The sequence below is a fragment of the Perca flavescens genome, chromosome 20 (assembly GCF_004354835.1).
Source record: "Perca flavescens isolate YP-PL-M2 chromosome 20, PFLA_1.0, whole genome shotgun sequence".
Lineage (NCBI taxonomy): Eukaryota > Metazoa > Chordata > Actinopteri > Perciformes > Percidae > Perca > Perca flavescens.
Window position 1 is genome coordinate 17,379,310 of NC_041350.1, and position 17,372 is coordinate 17,396,681.

Genomic DNA, 17,372 nt, shown 5'->3' on the forward strand with positions numbered 1-17,372 from the left:
TACATCATCAGATTTTATTCATTGCGTAAAATGGATTTCAGCATTTTTACCAAATAAATATTCATATAGAAAAATCTCCAATAATTAGTTCAAATTAATATCTCTACGTTTTATTTTTAGCGTCAATAACTACGGTATGTGTAGACATGTTTTAAACAGGAGCATAGGCTGTCACAAAATATAGTTAACAGCAGGAAATGAATGTGTAAATAATACAATTAATGATGGCTGTTGTTGTTCATACTGGCCCACTGTCATGCTGCTATGGCTTACTGGGACACATAAATAGAACTAAATCATGGTTAAGGTTACTAACTTGACATCACTGTGTGAGAAATTGTTACAAAGCAGTACAGTTTTTATCCACTGGGTGGAGGCTGTTACACTGCTAGATTTGTTTTATCTGCTGCAATACATAAATGTAGTCCGCTCAGGGGTAGAGACACTTTCTTTTTAAATTATCAGTGAATTTTTATTTCACAACCACCACATAACTTATGAAATGATAATGAATATAGAATGCATATTGTATTACATTTTTATGATTAAAAGCATGCAACTGGAAACAAAATATTTCTATAATTTCATATTGTATGCACAAACAACTCATTACATACATTTGCTTATTTGTCTTTTTTGGTTGATAGTCCTGTTGCCAAATATTGCTCGTTGGATAGTTTGCATAACATAAACACTCTATACATGGCCTGGCATGCTGTATGAAACACTAATGAATCCCAGAGTAGGAGATTAAGGGTGTACTTAAAATGAGTAAAATTCATACAAAAGGACAAAAACTCTGGATGTTTTGCGAATGAAGAAAATAAATAGCTGTCATGCTTATAAGGAAAAGTAAAAAGAAAGTAGAAAATACTGTAAAGTAGTTTGCACAACTTGCATGTCATTTTGTCACCCTATTTACAGATAAAAGTGGCACACACACAGTGAGTACATTGAACTTTTGTTCCATTATATTTATCCATTCTTTAAGCAGTCCTTTTAACACAGACTGAACTCAGACACTGTCCTTCTCAAATTCACAAACAAAATACATGGTAGGGTGGCACGCCACATCAGTCCACTCCCCAGAGGCCACCATCTCAGCACAGTCCTCATCATCATAGGCGTTGTTGGGCTCTCCCTTTCTCCATTTGCTGAAAGTGGTCATGGCAGTGAGATCCACGTAGGTGAAAACACCCTCGTGGTCCAGGTCATGAATGCCGATGTAGACTCTGTTTAGGCCTGCTTCGGTTATGTACCCTGCAATGGCCGAGTTGGCTCCCTCATCCTTGGGCATGGCCAGGTGCCCTCCCCTCGTCTGACAGTAGACCTCAGCATCGGAGTAGCGCTTCTCCTCCTTCACCAACAGATAGACTTTACTGTCTGTCTCTTTTATGCCAGCAACAGCTGCAGGGGAGGGCAGTGCTGAAAAATGAGCACTAGTATTTCTATAAATCTCACATGACATGTCCAGCATTTGCAGTTCTATGAGGATAACATGTGAAGCAAAAGCATGAACACGAGAACTGATAGTGATGAAAATTAAAATGTTTTTTAGGTCCCATATTATGCTCATTTTCATGTTCATACTTGTATTTTGGGTTTCTACCAGAACATGTTTACATGCTTTAATGTAAAAAAACAAACAAAAAACATTATTTTCTCATACGGTCTGTCTGAACGCTCCATTTTAGCACCTGTCTCTTTAATCCCCCCCACCCAAAAAAGTCTGCTCTGATTGGTAAGCATTTCCAGGTCTTCTGAATCTGCACTCTCTGATTCTCTGCACTGTCATTGCAGAGGAATGACTGTAACGGCACTGTAGCGGCACTTTTTACCCATAGTTTACTTGTGACATCACAACAGTACCGAAGTCCTGATGGCTTGTTTACAGTGTCCGTTTCTGAATATGGGCTGTGTGCATTTCTCTGTAGATTAAGCATTTTGATACTTCCATAGTATTTATATAGCACCTCAACCTTCTTTATAATCAAAAAGACATGGAAATTTCACTTTTTACAATATGGGACCTTTAAAGAATGCTAAGATCATACCATTTTTAATGAATTTCAGTTCAGAGGAGAGCTGTGCCACAAGAATGTCCATTTCTCCAATCATCTTTCTCATTGGTGTGCACTCACATGGAACACCTGATAAGGCAAAAATGTGTGGGATTACCACACGGTTGTCCTAATTAGTTCTCCCATTTCACCAAATGTGTCCGTCTAATACAGCAATAACTGTTTGACAAATTGAATAACATGGTGTAATATCTCACCTGTATCTCCATTAGGGCCCGCTGGACCTGGATCCCCCATGTCTCCCTTTACCCCTGAGATATGAAATGTAATTATTCATTAAAACCTAATTCATTCCTAAACAACTGCATGTGAATTCTTGATGCATTCAGAAATGTACATTTCTGCATTTTCTGATTACCTTTCATTCCACTCGGGCCCACTTTTCCATAACGTCCCATTATGCCTTTCTGACCTTTAACCCCAGTTTGACCTGAAAAGATAATGTATGACAGGAATATTGTATTACTATGAAATCTATTTAAAATGCCATATGTCTCGCATTTCTGCACAAACCAAAATGGGAATAAAAAGAACTGAAATTCTTAAGCCACTAATCACTAGGTACATTAATTAAAATTCAGAGTTTGTGTAATCTCTTTAAAAAAGTATGTGAACACCCTCCACTCCTCATTAAGGTCTTCAGTAAACACTTGTCCACAGCAGCGGATTACGCAAATCATTTCTCCTCCAACCTCTCACTCAAATGTAAACACTTGGCCATCTCTGGATGGCCTGGTAGTGATGTAACAGCTCATTATCAGCCCAAGCAATGTGATCTTTACCCCAGTTTCAGCTTAGTGGCAGTGTTGAAAAAAATTAGGATGTGATCATGCGCAAGTTTAGGTGCATGGTTAATACTTTCCCATGCATTGAGAAGCAAATATATTCTATACCAATCTCTCCAGGAGGGCCAACTCTTCCTGGTCTCCCCGGTGCTCCTTTTTGTCCTTTCTCTCCTGGTTCTCCTTTTGCAGAAGAAAAAATAATAACAACAAAATATGAAGACAAATTCTATGTTTTGTTTTTATATATATCTAAAGTATGTAGAATGACATGCCTTTGAGTCCAGGGACAAGGATCTGAACAGTGCAAGACTCCTCTGCCAAATGCTGTCCATACGATGTCTGTAGTGTCAGTGAACTCAGCACAGACATTAGTATTATGGACAGTAACAGCTTCTCTCCTATCATCCTTTACATGGGCTGGTTGGTGGGCTATACTGAAGAAACAAGAGGCATTAAGAAAAGACAAATCGTTTTACAAACCATCCGGTTTGCAGGCTACTGAATTCCTAAGAGAACACACCCTACTGCCATAAGTGAACATCCTATTTTAACACTTTTAATACATCACTATACCTATAATGACCTCTGCAAAACACATGATTTCTTTATCCTGAGAAATATTTGTGCAAATAAAAACACCACACATTTGAAGCCATAGATACAAGTTTAAGAGAGAGAGAAAATCATTGTTTTAAACCAATCCATGCACATCTTTTAGCTGAATTAATGCTTGATAGAAATAGACATCCAGAATCACAGTTGCCTAAACCACAGACATATTCAGCTTGTTTGTTATAAACTTAGGAACGTCTATAACAGAAATCAATATAACCCTGAGAAAAAAAACTGGTTTCAAAATCTGGATGGCCTACCTGCAGAGGTGTTTCCAGACTGAAGTAGAGAAGTATAGCCAGCTTGCAAAGACTTGCTGTAGCTTTGAACACTGGTGGTCCTACAGAAACATTTCATGTTCCTCCACAGGCACCACAGAATGTGTGTGATAGGATATTCGTAAACAGTTCACAGATAAAGTCCAAAGCAGCTGGGGCCCCACAGATAATTGGCTGGGAAAGTAGTCGAGTGATTGACAGTGGAAGGGCCCGATAAATACAAACTTCAAACTATCAAATATTTAGAAAAGCATATTTTGTCAAGTGCCTTGGATATCTACCATGTCATGTATTTTTTTTTTTTACAAAGTAACAATGTTTTTTTATAATATGCCACATAAATTGAATCTCTGTTGTTCTAATAACCCTTTCCTGCAAGCTTTGTGTAATCCTGTGTCCAGGAGTCAACCCAAGTTAAGCATTTGGGATTTTACATGAATACGATACTTTGCTTGTATAGCATTTCTGCCACTATTGTTTTCCCAGAGTGCTGGTTCCTTGCGATGATCAATTCTCCAGTGCATCCCCTCTCTTACTCTTCCCTGCCTTCCTGTAAGAAAGTTAATAGGTTTGGGATTTGGCTTCAGATCTGCTTGTCGTGGCCACCGGAGGGAGTCAATGTCCATGCAAGTACAGCAGTGGCCCTCCACAGGCTTGGATATAAATGTGCCATTAGTCATTCTTTTTTTCTTTGCAGTCAGTTAGAATTACAGTAACCATAATGACAAAAAATATATATATTTTCAGACTTTAAATCCCAATACAATATTTGCCTGTGTGTATTAGTCTTGACCAGAGTGGAAAATAATGAATAAATAAAAAAAAACAGTAGTGGATGGTGAATAGTTGTTGTTTGTCGATTAGGATATACTGTAGTGTCCCAAAATAAAATGTGTCACAATTTCATATGGTCTAGTGGTGATTATCTTTGTCGTGCATTATTTAGGATGTCATACAAATACAAACTTGGACTTTTAACTTGCGAACAAAATAGTCATGTTAGTGTTTACGTGATGTCATCTAGTGTCAGTAATCAGATATGGTCCAATGCAGGAGTATCAGATATCCTAATTAGATTTACAAACCCAGCGGTGGCTTTCAATGCTGGATTGGATGTCTCCTTCAAAAATCCGCCCAAAAGTTTTAGATTACCTGCCTCTGAAATATTCATGACTCTCAAGGCAACATTTGCTGTCTTTTCATGGCAGCCACTGAAGTAGCTGGGTGCCCTCTAACTCCACTTTTATGATCAAACAAAACAATACAGTGAATTATATGACAATGAGCAGTACAATTAAAATATTCCTTACATTACCAAGCACACAGAGACATTGTTGGTTAAATTTTGGTTTTACTCTATCTCACTAGATTTAAAAAAGTGGGTGTTGCAACAAAGTCCCCTGCACACTGGTAAAGGGGTTCAAAATGTCACAGCATGTTTTCTCTTTTGCTGTGAGGAAAAAACAATGTTGTGATGGTGTTGGTGGTGATATTAAAAGATAAGATGGCCAAGTTAGTCTATTTTCCCAATGCTTATTTTCTACTCTGCTAAACTGTGGAGCGGAGTATTGCTGTTTTTATTATTATTTTGTATTATTAAAACACAGCCAGAAAAAAAAAACTGACACAGGATCTTACGAGCAGCACTTTAACGCACCTTCAACAGTGTCCTGTCGGCGTGACGTCACATGTGCTCACCGGAGCACCGAGCACAGGGTGTCATCCAGACAGCCCGCAGCTCTGTCCGAAAGATAGACTGAGTAAGCTGAACTACTGCCGCTACAAGTCCACATCCGTATGAGGGACTTAAAACTCATTCCTCTCGCCCTGATCGTAAATTTGACCCCCTGAACGTAAGTGTCCCTTATTTTCTCTAAGTTTTACACTTTTCAGCGAATAGAAACAGCCTGAGATATAGCCTACTTTGTATTATCTTTACAGGTAACGATACGTTGATGCAGTGAGTAGCCTACAGTTGCTGTAGTCTCATACGTACTGTATGCTACCTATAATGTCATTTAATTATTAACAAGCATTGCCTGCATTATAATTAGTTTGCCAATCACTCCTACAGTAGTCATAATGGTTTATTTATAAGGGGCTCAGTACCGTTATTCTCTTGCACATGTTCAAATCCATTTAACTGTGAGGTTGTCTTGAATATATTTCATTTGACTAATCTCCTGTGTGCTTAATTATACAATTTCTGACATGTTGGCCTCCCCTCAGCCAATTTTAACCCCTCTCAAACCGAAAATCTATCGTCTCAATGGTTTATAAAGATGCACCTTTTGAAAGTGTGGACCTGCCACATTTTTCTTCATCCTGTTGGCCTGTTGTCTATATCCAATGCATTTTCCATGTCCCTTTTGCCTGGTAGAGAACAGGAAACAAGAGGCAGGAAACAAGGGGCGTGCTTGTGTGTCCTGCTCTCAGCCAGTGTCCATTCATTTGCATGTACATTTATGTTTCCTTTTCTCTGTACTGTATGGGTCTCTGTGTTTCGTGGGATATGCGACACCCTGCTGATTTGCATTGTCTCGCAACTGATCACAGACTTTTGTTTGTTGGGTTAGATCACACTTGAAGCATCTCACCACCTCCCTGTCTGGATTAGGGTCAAATACTAAGAGGATTTAGGGCTGCAGAGTCAAAGTTACTCATGAGGTCTCTGTTTTGTTGAGAGAATTCAGTGATGTAGACTTCCAGGCTGAAGGCTGTCTCCCTAAGTGATATACCAGATTGTTTGAAAGTTTGCTTTTAAAGTAGCATGAGAAACCCAGAGCTCTTGGTACATTGCACAGTGCTGTAGACAGATGTTGTGTATGGTACTGAGTTGGCAGCAGACCAACATACAGTAGATTGCTCTTGGTGTATGGCAAATATTGTAAGCATAATGTTTTTCTTATTTTTACAGTATAATGGGATATTTAAATCATAGCAAGATGTGTCTAGTAATTTAGGAACTTGGACTGAAGTAGGTAACTGTGGGAAAGCTTTGTGGTTATCAGTCATCTAACAAAGACGCTCTTGAAGATCCCCCAAAGCCTTGATCTCACATTTGAAGATAACAGGCTGTGGAAGTAATCTTTATCCTCCCTCCTTCTGGTGCATTTTTTAAACTCCTGCTCATGTTTTAATGTGGTTTGATAACCAAATGATCACCACTGCCAAAATAGTATATGGCATCCATTTAGTGTACACACACAGTCTAAGTATCTAAAAGTAACAGATGGGGCCTTTTGACTTGTTGCAGCCAGCTATAGTAAATGTAGAGTCAGATTTTCTATTGACATTAAGTGACTGTAGCTTGCATCCTAGTGTTAAAGCAATCGGCTGGCTCTGCTTTCTACAACCAAGGTTTAAGAAGCTTCTAGTATCTTATTAAATTCATTTTTGCTATTATGGATCCAACAGATTGCATTTATAAGTTTGCCTCTCTCTAGTGTATTGGTTGAGTTTTTTGTTCTAATTTTGGCCATGTCGGTGGGTTGGCCTTTTTTATGTGTGAAATCATCCTCAGCTGTTGGCCCAACCTGGGCAAAGACATATATTATAAACAAAGATTATTACTATATTTATGCATGGGCCATATAATAATGAATGCCATGTGTCTTACCTTACATTCACTTTCAGTGGAAGCAGTGATAACATTCTGTCCTGCTTTGCTCAGATGATTTACTTTAAATGCAAACCAGGTTTTGTTGTTACAAGTTGTTACATATTTAATACATTCTTATAGCCTATTTGGTTCTTTTTCATTTGCAAAGGTGCACAGAGGTTCTCCAAAACCATCCTTCTTTTGTTAAAATTTCTAACATAGGCCTAGCTGTATTCTCTCTCCAGAAATAACACATTTGATTAAACGTTATTTAGACATACGGACTTGTGGTTTTGCTGGGACAACAGTTTCTCCAACAGCTGTAGCTTATATCTCCATTTTAATGGGTTTACCACTTAAACCTTGTGTTTATTCAAAAAGTATTTCAGTTTTTTGTCAACTGAGCACTAAAAGTAAGCTCACAAACAACATCACACATATGATCTAACAGAACATTGTGGTCCTGCCTCATCTAGGTCCAAATGAAAGACAGAAAAGCAGCGGAGATGGTCAAGACAGCTTACCATCTCCAGTCTAGGGCTGGGTACCCAATTCAATACTTTGGAGGCACCGACCAAATTGCCTCTTAATGGTCGTGTATCGAAAAATGCCTCATCATTCAATACCCAGTTTCAATACATAAGGAGTAAATCCCATCAGCGTCAGTGAGCCAATAACCATACAGCATGCTTCTATCAAGATCTAATAATGCTGGTGATTGGCTGTCTAATGTTACACGTTGTAGAGACATGCAGGAAAAACTCATGCTGAAAAATAAATAAAAAGATATGTGCCGTAATGTGCAACGTTGTAATTTCTTTTTGTTTTATAGAATTGGTATCGAAAAAATCGTTAAGGAACCGGTATCAAAGTCACGGTATTGGTATTGATACCAGATACCATTTTTGAACGATACCCCGCCCTACTCTAGTCCCTCCCTTGGATGGATCCACCATTATACTGAGTTGATGTACCTGTTGAACTTTGAGTCCTTGTTGAAGTCTGCTTTAGCACTTTCCAGCACCTATCCTCTCTTACATTTGACCTCAATCCCTGAAGCTAATGGGATACTTGGGCATAGCAACAGCACTTCTACTTTGAATAACTATGTGGTTGTAGGATTAACTGGCAAGAATATAATACATAATAAAAAATCTTTGACATTGTCATTGTCAAAAGATTCGGACAGAATTATACACTTAGTTTTGCTCTGTATCTGCCAGGGTCCAACTGCTGATGTTAATTACAGAAGGAAGTTGTACAATTTTAACATACAGTTGAATGTATAAAGCTATGTGTTTTGGCATAAATAGCGTGGTTAAAAGAGCCATCTGCCGATATGTTGTTGTCTTAGTTTGACTTCCAAGTTATACACAGATGGTTGATGGAACTTTGAACTGTCTAATTGGGAGTTAGTTGCATAATAGTCAGTATGCAGAAAGTACTATACAAGGTATAGTTCACCCCAAGATGTCATAGTTTGATAGCATTGTCTCAGGATTACCTGCTGTAGTTTGGACACTGCACGGTACAGACCTGAGATGCTTTAAAATGGATTGTTTGACTGCGCACTTTATGTCAGGTCACTTGGGGTAGTGTTGTTCTCCCTCCAGTCGTGTCCCAGTGAAAAATCCTCTAATCCATCAGAAGGAAGAATAACAAGTTAAAGTGAAGCAGACAGCATCGGTGGGGCACATTAGTAGGTTTCAGTCATATTTAACTACTTTGATATTAGCCTCCATGTCAAGTAAAAGCTCATGTTTACTGACAAAACAATTATTGCGTTAAAAGGATTTTCATGACTTACTTTGGTGAAGAGTCTGTGCTGTGGGGTATGAAGGGATATTAAAGGACTAAGGAAAATGCTGCCATGCAAATCAGGATCAGGTGCTCAACAATAAAACAGAACAGTGACACTGAGAAATTACCCTCACAGGGGATGATTGTTTTCTTAAAGTAGTTGTTAAATTAGCAGTGCTGACATCAACGTTTGTCAGCTGTGAAGAAAAAGTGAAATACATATTGTGTAGCTAATACAAGCCCTGGGGAGCAGGCAATGGCACCAGCTTAGAAGCAAATTCAGTTTGTTTGAAGTACTTCAGTAAGAATGCAAAACTGTGTTTGGTTCTTTGCATAATCTATTTTAAACCACACTCATATTGCCTCTCTTCCCCTTTCTGTCTCTCCCAGTTGTGTGGTCGTGCTGGAGTGGAGGTAAGCCATGGAGGATGGGAAGCCAGTGTGGGCGCCCCACCCCGCCGATGGGTTCCAGCTGGGGATGATAGTTGACATAGGAGCTGACACGCTCACCATCGAATCACTAAACCAAAAGGGCAAGGTGGGTCATCACACATACTAACACACGGGCAACATGCACACATGCAGGCTTTCCATGTACAGGCAAAGTTAAGTCCAACTGGGAATATGGGTGAGGGGCTGGTGCTTGTTCTCCTTTCATGTGGCTCATGGTTGGTTGATATGAGAATTGCTTATTCATTGAGTGGTTCACATACGTTGGGTGTTGTTTGCCTAATATCGGGAGAGTGCTCACAACATACACAAATGCATACATTCATAAGCTCATCTACTGTACAAGACTTTCATGGAGAATTACAATGCCATGCGTAAGAAACGAAATCTTGTATTTTCTGTAATTTTGTCGCAGTCCGTCTGGATTGTGCGATTTTAGGTAGAAAGGCGCAACAGTGTGTAAAATATGAGAAACGTGAGAGACCACATGTACAGAGGCATGAATAAATAAAGAGAGCAGCAGCAGGTGTGCTGATAGTGTTGCCTAGAGGGAGAGCTGCTCATTAGGAGGTAAAGGCCACCTGTTACACCTGAGCCGTCACGTGTCCCCCAGCTACTGATGTTTACAACAGACATGTACTGTACTCTAGCAGTTGCCTCTGCTTTTGTTTAGTTTGAAGTGTTCTCACTACAGCTTAGGCCTCTAACAATTATTAAATAATTGTCTAATTGCAATTTTCTTTTTTTACATTATTCCCATTTCTTTATTTAACCGTAATTAATTGCTAACATTAGCTAAGATCATAAGGGGTATGACTGTTAATAGTAATTGTCAGTTTTATGTTAATTTAAGAAAAAGATACAATGTTGTATGATAAAGAGGCGTGGTTTACATCATAGGCTGTGTACTTGTGTTATTACATTATCTCAGTCATAACAATGATCTAACCAAAAGATGTATCCTAGAATTCATTCAAAACTTTAATTTGTTTGCAAAAGTCATACATGTGTAAATATGTTTAAATTGGATTGAAAGAGACAATTATGCACAATACCAGAGCCCTGGTACTGGAACAGCGACTGTACATGGAATGCAATAAAATTAAGAATCAAAATGGCTAGAAGAACGGTCTATTACTAAATGTATAGCTTTATGTTTCTCTTGATCTTATGTTCACAAACGCGTTATGCTTCTCTGGTAAAAAGTCATGTTCATAGATATGAACTCTTTGTCAAAGTATCTACCAATGTAGACAAAAAAAAACTCTTTTTGCATTGCAATACAGTCTCACCTTCTTCTTTTTATTATTTTGAAACTTTTCTGAAGGTACAATATTTTGAAGTTTTTACTTCATTCTAACCTCAAGATGTCACCACTTACAAGAGACCTGCTGAATCAAATTTCCATTTGAAATTAGTATTATTTTTACCCAACTGACAAATAACGGCATTATATTAAGACTCAAAATACAATGAGCTGTAGAACATGTAAATGAGATTGCAGTGAGTCTCGTTTGGAATACATGTGAACTTTGAATGATCATGATCAGTTTACTGCAAGGCATACATTCTATCCCATTCAGTAAAGCAATGAAAGCCTCATTGAGTGTCTTTTTACTGCAGTGTGGAGCTCATTAGTGCCTCAACTCGGTACACAACCCTCAGCCTGGCTGCCTCTTCTTCTTTGTCAATTTTATTGGTTAGACATTTCTCACATGGTTGCTATTGTGAATGGGCATGTCCAGATTGAGCCAATGTACTGTAGCAGGCACACAAAGCAAATTCTGTTTATGCTTGCAGCCTGTTTGCGGTAATAAACCATGCATCACAGCACAGACTGGGGCACACTCACACACACAACCAGTAGTATTGATATAAGGAGTGTAATGAACATGTAAAAGGAGAGAAATAGGGTTTATTATTGATGTATACTGGGAATAACCAGACGCAGTCATTGTTCTGCTTCAATTATGCCACTTGGTCTGATTGATTGTTTAAATCTTGAGTTTAGTTGTTTTTAATAATAAAGTGACTTGATTGATTCCTAAAAGATCAGCACAGAGCCCCACCATCGTCTCTTCTCAACCACACACACACACACACACACACACACACACACACACACACACACACACACACACACACACACACACACACACACACACTCACTCAGGTTTTCAGATCAGGTTGCTCTCCCACCAAATTATTAATTATCCTGCCATGTCTTCCCTTGTTTCTCTCACAGCCGGCTTGTTCCATTGAGTTTATTTCCATTTACTCAGACTCTTAAACAATAGCGTAAGAATATCAGTAACTAATTTAGCCTGGGAACATGTTGATCCAAACATCATTACTGTGATCTTTAACCATGATAAATGATTAATGTTTATGCATTCTTGCTTAACTTTTTGTTATGCCCTAATATGTCTCCCCCTTTTTTGGTGGTGCTAATAAACATGTTTTGTGTCATAAGCTTTTAAAAGAACACTGAATAATCTTGTACATAAAGTTGACAGGGATAAATAGAGATAGTGCCACTTGTAAGCATGTCTATCCTGGAAATGACATCATGTGAATGTTATAATATAGAAAACTGTTTGCGTTCCAGACCTTTCTTGCTCCGATGAGCCAAGTCTTCTCAGCAGAGGATGATGTCAACAAACACGTAGATGACAACTGTAAGTCAACACACAGTTGACTGTTCATTTTTACAATCATGTTGTTATTCGTAACAATGTCTATTTTATTTGTCTGGTTTGTTTTTTCCTCTGTTTCCAGGTTCCCTTATGTACTTAAATGAAGCCACTCTTCTCAACAACGTCAGAGTGCGGTACAATAAAGACCACATCTATGTATGTTTTCTTCTCCTTCTCTACTAGTCTGCATTTGCACAAGTTTAAATCCTTTATGTACTCCTGCAATGGCTTAAAGTACCTACTATCCAGTTGCATCATAAGGAGATACAGTAACAGGTTGGAGGACAGCAGGAGAAAGGATCTCTATCCTTGTTTCCCTGGGGGGAGAAGTACCAGGTGGTAAAGAGGGAAGGGGAAGCTAGAGAAGGGTCACAAAGTCAGACAGTCAAACCCAGTCCTGATCGCAGTCGCTCACTTAGGAAATAAGGGTCAGCTGGTAGATGGGAAAAGCAAGACAGGGAAACAAGTTAAGGTGTGTCTCAATAGCATTCACTGGGCTCGTTTTCGCCTCTGTTGTCTCTCATTATTCAATAATTCACATGTATTTGTGCTATTTATTAACGTTCTCTAAATGCAGTGAGACTAGTCATGCCTGTATTTATATCTCTTACAGACTTATGTGGCCAATATCTTGATAGCAGTGAATCCTTACTATGACATCCCCAAACTTTATGGACCTGACGCCATTAAGTCGTACCAGGGGAAGTCACTGGGAACTCTGCCACCTCACGTCTATGCTATAGGTGAGAGCTCACTACTTATCACTGTTAAGAAAGGGGGTACATATGTAACTACAAGCAGTGATATAAAAACACATATATATATATATAAAACACATTGTTGTAGTAGTTTATAGTGATGTTTTGTTTTATGTCTTAGCCGACAAAGCCTACAGGGACATGAAGGTTCTCAAGATGAGCCAGTCCATCATAGTGTCCGGTGAATCTGGTGCTGGAAAGACTGAAAACACTAAGTTTGTCCTCAGGTATGAGTGGGAATCATCCCACATCTTTATTGCCCTTCACACTCTCCTTTGGTTGTCTCCCTTCTGATTGTGTGTTCACACAGGATATACGTAAAGTAGTGTTGCAAATCAAATTGTCCCTTGTCTCTTTCCAAACCAAGACATTTTTACCACTGTACCTTGACTGCAACACATTGAGAGTTACTGCTAATACCTTGGAAATGTCTCACGAAAAATTACGAACAGTAAACGTGGTAATACAACATTAAACTGGATGCAATTGCCATTTGAACTAGCAAAAATGTAGCTGCTTTGCAAGGGAAAGCTGTTGTTGTAATCTTTAACCTGTGTAAACTGTGGATTAGGTTTTAGTGTGAGTGTTTTTGTCTTTTAAACTTTTTTTTATCTCCTTACGATACATATTCATCATTGTTGATGTCATCCTGTAGATATCTCACTACAACATACGGAAGTGGTCAAGATATTGACGAGAGAATTGTAGAAGGTAATACAAACCAAAAACTACCAACTACTAACTAGCTAGTAACCAGCATTGTGATCCTGATTCTGTTTTTCAAATTTCAAATCTCAGCAAATCCCCTTCTTGAGGCCTTTGGAAATGCAAAGACAGTCCGGAATAATAACAGCAGTCGCTTTGGGAAGTTTGTGGAAATCCACTTCAATGAAAAGGTAATAGAATGTCACTGATTATGTTCCATGTTGGTCTATAATTTGCTTTGTGTGGACCATGAATTTTAAAATCTGATTTTAAGACCTGATTCTTTTCTTGTGTTCCCAGAATGCAGTTGTGGGTGGATTTGTCTCCCATTACTTGCTAGAGAAGTCGAGGATTTGCATGCAAAGTAACGACGAGAGGAACTACCACATCTTCTACAGGCTGTGTGCCGGAGCATCTGAGGACATAAAGAAGAAACTGCACCTGGACTCTCCAGACAGCTTCAGGGTCAGTGGGCTTAGACAGTGTCAAATATATACACTATACTGTATTGTGAGCCAAGATCATTTCAACTGTGGAATAAAACTGAGGGGGTGTGGTATTTTTTCAAAGCGATAGAAATCATTTTCGTTTTTTTTATGTAATTAAATGGACTTTACTATTTTTTTCTTAGTAGTATACATTGGTTGGCAGTTCTATGGAAGACCACTAGATGTCACAGAAGCTTGTTTTTAGTAATGTCAAGGGATTCTCCCTCAAAATCCCCTCAGTCACAAAATATTTCTCAATTGAATTATTTCCCTTTTAAATGCAATGATTAACTCAGCAGGGGCAAATTCGGGGAGGGGGGGCATAAAGGTGTTTTCACCCCAGTCTTTATTGTCTTCTACATGCTCTACAAAACAACACTTAACGGAACAACAAGCAGCTCAAGCTGTTCCTTTAGATGTTTATCATAGTGTCATTATATCAGGTCCCTGAGGTGACACCCACATCAACAGAGGCAATTACTTCATGTGATCCACTACTAGTCAGCTGTGGAACAATATCGGAAGACAAAAAAAGTAAATCTTTTAGACGATGAAAATCAATACAGATATCCCCACTAGGTTTGCTTGCCACCACGAGTGAAATGCATTTATACTGTGTCTGAATTTAATTTATCAAATCATTGATTACGTTTGAATGTATTTAAGTGGATTTTTCTCTGTTGTAGTACCTGAACCGAGGATGCACCAGATACTTTGCCAGTAAGGACGCTGATAAACAAATCATGCAGAACCGCAAGAGTCCCGAGGTAATGTCACGTTCTGTTCTGGCTTACTCACTATAACCCAATACATAATTATTTTTGGACAGTTTGGTGTTACATTTGCCTACTGTATGTCAAGGACAACAACGGATGTATTGTAATGCAACGCTTTTTTGATTCTTTCCTGTGCAATCAATCCTTTAGATAGATGTACATTATTCTTTTTCCAATAATGATGAGCAAGCAATGACTGATAGCAAATCCCAGACACATATTCGAGGGAAATTGGCTGCACATGTGAAAGGATATACAGGAACTAGTCAATAAGAATATTTCATGCCAAGATATGTGTTTAGGTCTGTGTATTTGATCAATTATGTATGACATGAAAAAGAACCAGTGTCTAAGGCCTGCAGGAGATGTGTAATAATTATCATGAAACAATAAGAAGAGGGTGACATGCTGGTCTCTCAGGGACTAATTATACATGTGCATTTTACTCCTTCTTTTCTAAGATACAATAATATCTTATTTTATGCTAATCAAAGTTTCAGGAAAATCAGGTTTTCAGGTTTTGGTAAGCAAATGAGGTGCTTTCAGTTCTCTATTAATGGCTTTACTCGTGGATTTGTTTAGCCTAGTACATGAAGAGAAGTGCATGATTGTGATCCACTCTTATTTGTGTGTTTGCACCGAATTTTTGTAATGTTTTTTTCAGAGGCAGCTGGGGGTTCTCGTGTTCCATTTTTACTTTTTTATATCTATAAGAAGCATTATTTTAGATGAATTAGAAAGAATTTAGAACCAAAAGAATTTTAATGAAATACAGTGCTACAATATATTAAATGTGAAAGGTCTTTATTAAACATTCTTTCCATGTGCTTACAAAATATAACAGTAACAGTGACTAATTACTTAATGCTTGAAGCAATGTAAGTTGTGTGGTTGTGTTATTGTTAATATGTTGCTAATTTAAGTAATTGTGCGTCTGTGTATTCTTCCCCTTGTCTGTGTTAAACAGGACAATAAGGTGATGTTACTTTCCTATCACTGTGTTGTGCTGCCTGCTTTTTATCCTGTGTTTTCCTAAAGTAAACACTGAGACTCTCAGGTTTTACATGCTGCTGTTTGTAGTCCGACAGGAAAATAAGGGTGCATGCTTCCTCTTGCATCTGCATGTGTCTGTCAGATTTGGGCGGGGTTGGGGCTTGATGGTGCTTAGATACAATACACTACAATGGATGTTTGCCTACTTAGCTTTTTTTCAGTCATACATTACAGGCTGCGCAATTATTTGATATATCCCATAGTTTACAGATAGTTAAAGACTGACATTTTCTTTTTTGAAAATAGTCGGCACATAAATAAAACATAAAAAAGGTGCAATTAAAGCCTTTTGTTCTTCTCAATACAGGAACTGTGAAGGGTCTTATCTTACAGAATAATCAGGAGTATACATTCTGTAATAATTGTGCAGCTCTCGTTATCACTGTATGAATAATCTTGATTCCTAATGAAAAGTGTTCTGAATTGTAGTGACATTTCACACTGCATGCCTGATTGTTTTCTGCTGTCATCATACTGTGGGATATTACTAGATATAACATTGGCTCTTTTCTTTAGTTGTATTCTACAGTACTTGTTGAGTCATTTGGAGACAAAGCTACTGTAGCAGAGCAGCCTTAGGTCATGGTGCTTGCTGTGTGCTGCTGGTGGAGGCTATTTTAACACATGTCAAATGTTTTAGTTTGTTGAAATGGAAATGTCTTTGTTATATTTAAGGCTGTTGGGTCCCCTCCAATTCAACGTAAAATCAGATTTACTCATAATTTAATGAAGTTGCTAAAACATAGAACATGCACACACAGATTGCCAATTGTGAATTGTGTCTTTATGTTTGAGTAAATCATGATTTAAATTGAATTCTCACACATTCTCTTCTGATCTCTACTTTTTCTGACTCACTCGTGTGTTTTGTAGCATCTACAGGTCGGCGCTCTGAAGGACCCTCTTCTTGACGACCAGGGTGACTTCAGCAGGATGTGTGTGGCCATGAAGAAGATTGGGCTGGACGACACTGAGAAGCTGGACCTGTTCAGAGTGGTGGCTGGCGTTCTGCATCTGGGCAACATTGACTTTGAAGAAACAGGGAGCTCCTCAGGTGAGACCGATGCTGTAGTTATAAATATTTACGATTCGCAGTATTTCAAAAGATTTTGTGTGTGTAGCACTCTTTTGTTTGTCTTTACAGACACATGCTTATAACTGTTCATGCAAACCCCCAAGGTCTTCTATGTTTTCACCTTTTCTGCTGCCAGAAATAAAAAAAAATGTTCATGTTAAAACATGAATAGACAAATCCTTATTAAAGCAGCTCATTTAATTTTCTTTTGAAA

At 38.4% G+C, this 17,372-nt stretch overlaps 2 protein-coding genes across 3 annotated transcripts in view; one reads left to right on the plus strand and one right to left on the minus strand.

Annotated features, from left to right (window-relative positions):
• Positions 1-1,015: 1,015 nt before the first annotated feature.
• Positions 1,016-3,827, minus strand: colec11 (collectin sub-family member 11). Its single transcript, XM_028566604.1, has 7 exons — positions 3,739-3,827; positions 3,139-3,300; positions 2,975-3,046; positions 2,440-2,511; positions 2,279-2,332; positions 2,055-2,150; positions 1,016-1,407 (listed from the first exon to the last, which is right to left on the minus strand). Exons 2-7 carry the CDS (start codon positions 3,269-3,271, stop codon positions 1,016-1,018), a joined length of 819 nt encoding a protein of 272 aa, XP_028422405.1. The 5' UTR covers positions 3,272-3,300; positions 3,739-3,827.
• Positions 3,828-5,461: 1,634 nt separating this feature from the next.
• The window catches only part of myo6b (myosin VIb), a 37,885-nt gene continuing 25,974 nt past the window's right edge, over positions 5,462-17,372 (plus strand). The window contains exons 1-12 of one of the 2 annotated variants that reach the window (XM_028565698.1): positions 5,462-5,609; positions 9,548-9,695; positions 12,216-12,285; positions 12,386-12,459; positions 12,917-13,046; positions 13,183-13,288; positions 13,717-13,772; positions 13,860-13,957; positions 14,067-14,231; positions 14,941-15,021; positions 15,998-16,006; positions 16,957-17,137. In XM_028565698.1, the coding sequence (XP_028421499.1) occupies positions 9,579-9,695; positions 12,216-12,285; positions 12,386-12,459; positions 12,917-13,046; positions 13,183-13,288; positions 13,717-13,772; positions 13,860-13,957; positions 14,067-14,231; positions 14,941-15,021; positions 15,998-16,006; positions 16,957-17,137 (1,087 nt within the window). In that variant the 5' untranslated portion in view covers positions 5,462-5,609; positions 9,548-9,578. The remainder of the gene's footprint in view (positions 5,610-9,547; positions 9,696-12,215; positions 12,286-12,385; positions 12,460-12,916; positions 13,047-13,182; positions 13,289-13,716; positions 13,773-13,859; positions 13,958-14,066; positions 14,232-14,940; positions 15,022-15,997; positions 16,007-16,956; positions 17,138-17,372) is intronic. The other variant, XM_028565699.1, reaches the window with a different exon arrangement.

Excerpts from the sequence above, each read along its gene's own strand:
- colec11 (XM_028566604.1), bottom strand. The coding sequence starts at position 3,271 with ATGATAGGAGAGAAGCTGTTACTGTCCATAATACTAATGTCTGTGCTG. Across the intron at positions 3,047-3,138 it reads CCTTGTCCCTGGACTCAAAG|GAGAACCAGGAGAGAAAGGA; the intron begins GCATGTCATTCT and ends CTTCTGCAAAAG. Across the intron at positions 2,151-2,278 it reads GGGCCCTAATGGAGATACAG|GTGTTCCATGTGAGTGCACA; the intron begins GTGAGATATTAC and ends TTGCCTTATCAG.